Source organism: Amblyomma americanum, chromosome 6 (assembly GCF_052857255.1).
Source record: "Amblyomma americanum isolate KBUSLIRL-KWMA chromosome 6, ASM5285725v1, whole genome shotgun sequence".
NCBI classification, from domain to species: Eukaryota; Metazoa; Arthropoda; class Arachnida; order Ixodida; family Ixodidae; genus Amblyomma; species Amblyomma americanum.
The window spans coordinates 187,171,172-187,177,171 of record NC_135502.1 but is presented as its reverse complement, the minus strand read 5'-3'; the positions used below and the strand labels follow the sequence as shown (position 1 = coordinate 187,177,171).

Here is a 6,000-nt window from a genome sequence, read left to right as displayed (position 1 = left end):
CAATCATGCCTACATCGGAGAGACAGGGAAGTTCTCAAGACGCATAAAGGACCACCAAGGTGATGTAAAAAACAAAAAGCATGCCACAAATGCGCTGGCGGGTCATGCACACGACACTGGCCACCAGATTGACTGGGGCAATGCCTCCATCTTATCTAAGGAAAGAAACCTGACGACGCGCCTTCTGCTGGAATCGCTATTCATCCAAACATCACAAGCAACATTAAACAAGAACGCTGGCCCCATGCCAGGCATCTACGCCCGATCTTTACGTCACATTCTCCGGATATAAATTCGCCACCGCTCTTGTCCTGCTCACTGTGAACAAGAAACCCGTACGGGTTTCGAAACGTCTTTCTTTTTTCGACTATGGTCAGTGACTGCTACTTCACTTCATTGCTGTTGTTAGTAACTGGTTTTTGAGGTCTGTAACTTCCGCGATTAATGTCGACTGACCGGCGGACAATTTTTTAAGTTCCGTAACTACAGTTTGGAGTGAAGCAGGGCCGGGGTTAGTCTCTATGTCACCGGACAACAAAAGCAAGGAAATAATGACATCAGAACACTCAGTGACAATGGCAAGGCAGCATTGCGGGCTCGGCAGCTGTATCAAAAAGTAATCCCTAGATTTCTTAGCCTAAAGACAACATGGCTTACTAACCTGCATGGCGAGGCAGAACGGGTTAAGCGACCGCATCGTGGCACAGCCACCGAGCCCACAAAGCGACGCCGGTGGCCGAAGCTGCTTAAAAGCTGGAGCGGGAGAGGATGTTGATGGCGATGGTGTTTCCAACTGTCTGCGAGGGTGCAGTGCACTGGTGAGGTCAGCGCACGATCGGGCGAAGCGGTGATGGCGCAAGGCTGGCACATATCGATTCGGTTGAGAGCGGGCGTCCATTCCGGCGAGATGTCCGGTGGACAGGCAGCAAGAGGGGCGGGGAAAAGCGTGGTAATCCAGAGGGGAGCGATCACCTGCATGGCGAGGCAGAACGGGTTAAACGACCGCATCGTGGCACAGCCACCGAGCCCAAATATGGCCAGCAATCCTGGACTTTTGAGCGGGAGGGCGTGGGTTCAGAATGGGGCGAGCTTCGATGGAGACGAAACATAAAAGGCGCCCGTGTGCTGCGAGATGTCAGTGCACGTTAAAGGCCCCCATGCGGTCTAAAGTAACCTGGAGCAGTGCTGTATGGCGCCTCTTTCTTCTTTTACGCCTAGCTTCCTCTATTGCCTCACGGCGCGAAAGATGTGGCCATTTTATTGCAGCAGCATCAGACTTCACATTATGCGATTCGCGTCGGGTGTTAGCTGATTGGCCGAAAGGGCGGTGACGTCACAAGGTCACGTGACATTGTGATGGAATTACACCCTGCCCAAAGTAGAATGTGGCAATTAATGTAATTCAGCGCACTTAATAACAATAATTGCTTTTTGGGAAAGGAAATGGCGTAGTATCTGTCTCATATATCGTTGGACACGTGAACCGCGCCGTAAGGGAAGGGATAAAGGAGAGAGTGAAAGAAGAAAGGAAGAGATAGGTGCCGTAGTGGAGGGCTCCGGAATAATTTCGACCGCCTGGGGATCTTTAACGTGCACTGACATCGCACAGCACACGGGCGCTTTAGTGTTTTTCCTCCATAAAAACGCAGCCGCCGCGGTCGGGTCCGAACCCGGGAACTCCCGCCGGCCTACTAGTAGACTTCTCTTAATGTAATTTCGCGTCCCGGGTTAATCTCAAAAGTCGCTGATTAGCCAAGAGGGCGATGATATCACCAGGTCACTTGCCTGCGGCGCGAAAATTAAAAATCTCAATGACAAGGGGCGAGTGCGGAACTGGGGAAAGGGTAGACAAACGGGCCGGAACAAGTTCTCGGCAGACACAATCAGCACATGAATATTTGTGTCGAAATAAAAATAAGATGAATTCAAACAACGCGGCTGATGCGATGAAACAGTGGCAGAAACATGAACAAGTAGTAGCAACGTTGCTTCCAGTTCTGTAGAATTCCGTTCTAAAGGTGACTTTTCAAGTGTCCCTATTATTTTTCTTTAACCAGCTTCCTAAAGGTCACATTAATCAGTCAGCAATTTCTGTCACAGCACTCGCCGCAACTCATCAGTTAGCGCTGAAAGATGGATTAATGCGTAGTCGCACTGGCGCAGGTGGTGAGCCTGAACCCGTTCAAGGACACTCCTCCTACCACGGCGTGGGCCTCAATATCGCGCAACCTGGAGAACGTACTGCGCATCAGCTCCAGGCGTTGCCGCGAGCGCACTATCCTCATGTTGGACCAGTTCATCAAAGGGGACTTGGCAAGCCTGCAGCGCTTCTGCACCAAGGACGAGTTCGCCGTCAAGGAGCAGCTGCTGCAACAGGTCCGTGGGTCTCACGTAGAGCACGTATTGCGTATAACAGCGCACATGTTCACAGAAGTGGCTGAAATGTAGTAGGAGCTTGTACAAGGGCGCGCGGTGACTGGCAATCTAACCGCTGTGTGAGCAATCGGTGATTCGTTTTGCTGTCAACAACTGGAATCTGCTTTGCTGTTTAGCCAATTAAAGGCCATTTTTCCAAGCGTATATTCCCAGAGAAATCTGAGCGCCAAGCTATGGAATGCGCGTGCTCACTAACTGCAGTCTACCTGACGGTGTCCGTACGATGGACAAGGGGAAAGTGCACCGACCACTTAAATATTTTGGTTGTGTTATTAAGGACAGCAATGAGAAAATAAGTTTAATTTCTTGCGTTCTGAGTACAGGACAGCAGCCGAAGATAAATTGCGAGGTGAGGCAGAAAAAAGTTTCTTTGACACGCACCCCTGGTACTGGCCAAAGACATCGAGAAAGCGCAAGTGACTCATGACGTATTTCAATTGGTGATTGGTGCCAAGTTTTTATTTGCTCCGAGAAACCGAAGAGCGTGTTTCCATTTTTCGATTTGGGTTCTGATCCTGAGTTTTGATTCAAACACGAAGGGTATCTTACCACTTTGCAGATCCAAAGAGCTGGACTGGATCGTCGATTCGAATACCGGATCAATAATGGCATCTCTTTTTTGTTCCGTGGTTTCATGGCTCATGCTGTAAATGCGCCGTGTCCATGCATCATTCCATTTATCGTAATATATGAACGGCGACCGAAGGCAGGTCTCTCTCCAGCATACGCTAGACAGCAAGCAAAGTACAGCCGCTGCCAGAAGACTGGGTATACGCCCTTTTTTCTTTGGTAACAAATGTTGCAAATGACGATGACAGATGCTTCCCAAAGCGCTTTCGGCGGAACCTTCAGCACGGTGTTTGAATTGGTGCCGGTGCAGATGCGAAAGCGCTCATAGCCCCCTTTTTAATGGCGTCGCTTATCTGTTCGAACAGAGAGTAAACATTTCAAGCAGCCAGACACCCTAGCTCAGAGGCGGTAGCGGAACCACAAACGGGGTGGAATCTTACAGACCAGAAGTCAATAGTAGGCAAAGCTTGCGGATGTCTTAACGACATTCTTAAAGGAATAAACACGGCCGCAATTAGATGGTCTGCCATAGGGGTCTACATCATCATCATCAGGCTGGCTACACGTAGTGCAGGGCTAAGGCATCCTCTATGTCTCTCCAATTAACCCTGTCTTTGCCAGCTGCGGCCACCCTGTCCCCACAAACATAATCTCATCCCCACATCCAACTTCCTGTCACCCACTGCTGCGCTTGCTAAACCTCCGATTTGAACTGGTTCGATTGCCATATATGACAGGGTTGGACTTAACGGTTTTTATTTTTAGAAAATTTGGCGGACATTTTTCGTGTTTATTTCACAACGCCAGTTTTGGTTTCTTTGGCGAATATTATTTTATACATAATAATTTAATTTTTTTTGTCGATGAAATATGTGATGTCCCTGTGCGGTGAAAAGTTACGAACAGCTTATATTAACCTTTTTTTTAACCAGCTGCTCATGTAGCAGTATGTACCGCATAAATGGCTGCCTAAAAGGTGCTCTAGAAGTGCCTATAATAAAGTTGCGGTATAACTGCGAAGTTAAAGCACGCCGCTTCACGAATGTTATACGGGAATAATTTTTAAATGTGTTTTGCAGAAGCTGAGTTATCTGCAGTCAATGTTTAAATTTGAGCGTCTGCACGCCTTTAACTCTCTTCTCGTAACTTATTGCACGCTGGAATGTCGGTGCTTCTCCGCCGGCGCAATGTCCGGGGGCGGACATTGTTGACCTGCCGGACATTCTTGACCACGGTAGTTGCCTAACGCCGGAAAGAATCTAATGAATAGACACCTCGTAACTTTTTACGCAGATGCGAGCTGCGGAGGAGGCGAGTTTGAAAAAGTCGCCGGGAAGGGCTCGCCAACTTACGCACGTAATTGTGGGCTCTCTGCTGCGTATAGAAATGTATAATTTGGCTTAGGTGTTCATGACAACACAATGCAGGGATTGAGCGAGTTGAAGTTCCCTCCTAGGAAGTTGTTTCAGGGCCCCTGATTCAGCGGGCTTTGCTGATGAAAGTCGTGTAGTCGTAAGAAAAAGCAAAAATGCCGAAGTTGGACCATTAGCCTAAACGCAAGAGGGATTTCAGTTCTAAAACCCTGATTGTCACAATCTGGTTGCACTCTGGGCTAAACGACAGGACCGCTCACACTACACTCCGCGTGATGAGGTAGTGATGGGACTGCTGCTTAATTGTTGCGGAAGCAAAACACGACACCTTCGAGCTGTTTATGCAATCGCATACCGTTTCGCATTCACGGTTGCTTGTTAATGTTCCAAAAAGTTATAATGTTCTTACCTGAAGTGAAAAAAAAACCCTAAAAAGTGACGGCCCCAAGTCGGTTGATAAACGTCTGATCAGAGGGCACTACGCTAGCCAGTAGCGCTTAGCTAATTGATCGAGCTGTGTATGGGTGTACGGCGCTGTGTACGGAGCTGTGTTCGGCGTGTATGGGTTCGCGGATCAATGCCTCATATCGTACAGTCACTGCACTAAATTACTAAGATACCTTTGTCTCAACACATTCCTGGCTTTTGGGCTATCTTAGCTTTCTGCTGTGACCTTCTGTAACTGCTACTGAATAGCTAGTTTGTTGTGATATACATGCCAGAAATACTTCCATTTTTTGGTTAAAACCGAATTTCCAAAAATGAATTCGACGCCTATTTATCAGTGGTTTTCGGCTTAAACCGCAAATTCCAATTTCTAGAGGACCCATTAAAGGACAAAAGCCTCTCCCATGTCTCTACAGTTAACCCGGTCCTATGCCATCTGTGGCCCCCTTATCGCCCGAAACTCATCTCGTCCCCTTACGTACCTTTGTGCCACCCCCTGCTACACTTGCCTTTTGTTGGTATCAAGTCCGTTACCTTTAACGACCATCGGTTATCTTGCTTTCGCATTACATGCGCTGCTGTAACCCATTTCTTCCTCTTGATCGCGGCCAGTATGTCATTAACCCGCGTTTGTTCTCTGACCCACACCGCCCTCTTTCTGTCCCTTAACGTTATGCCTATCAATTTTCTTTGCGCAGTGTGCTGCGTTGTCCGCAATTTAAGTTGAATCGTTTTCGTTAGCCGTCACCTTTCAGCCCCATAGGCTACTCGGGAGCGCTACCTAGGTCTCACAAGCCCCACCAGTAGCAGCACGTGCTATTGCAGGGCAGTGGCGCTTCGCTTAACCGCTGCGCCACTGCGCCAGAGTAGAATGATGACTCCAAGCGATCTGTGAATCTAAATAAAAAAAAGACAAATTCCGCTTGTATGGCCATGAACTCATTAACGATATCGCGTGATTCCCTTAAGAGGGAGCTTAAGTGGCCCGTCCAGGTTATTTATGCTAGCACGAGGGCCCCCATTCTACAACTTCCGTCGATGGTTGTCACAAGCCTGCGTGACCTTGAAAACCGAGCCCCAACCCGAAACCGAAGTGCTAGCGCACATAATTCCTATTCCGCCTAACAACCGTGAAACGTCGTCAGTTTCTTCATGATTCTTTATTGTACCGGCT

At 48.4% G+C, this 6,000-nt stretch overlaps 1 protein-coding gene across 1 annotated transcript in view; it reads left to right on the top strand.

Annotated features, from left to right (window-relative positions):
* Positions 1 to 1,811: 1,811 nt before the first annotated feature.
* The window catches only part of LOC144095628 (uncharacterized), a 216,689-nt gene continuing 212,500 nt past the window's right edge, over positions 1,812 to 6,000 (top strand). Inside the window, exons 1-2 of the mRNA XM_077629299.1 lie at positions 1,812 to 1,844; positions 2,164 to 2,376. Of these exons, the coding sequence (XP_077485425.1) occupies positions 1,812 to 1,844; positions 2,164 to 2,376 (246 nt within the window). The remainder of the gene's footprint in view (positions 1,845 to 2,163; positions 2,377 to 6,000) is intronic.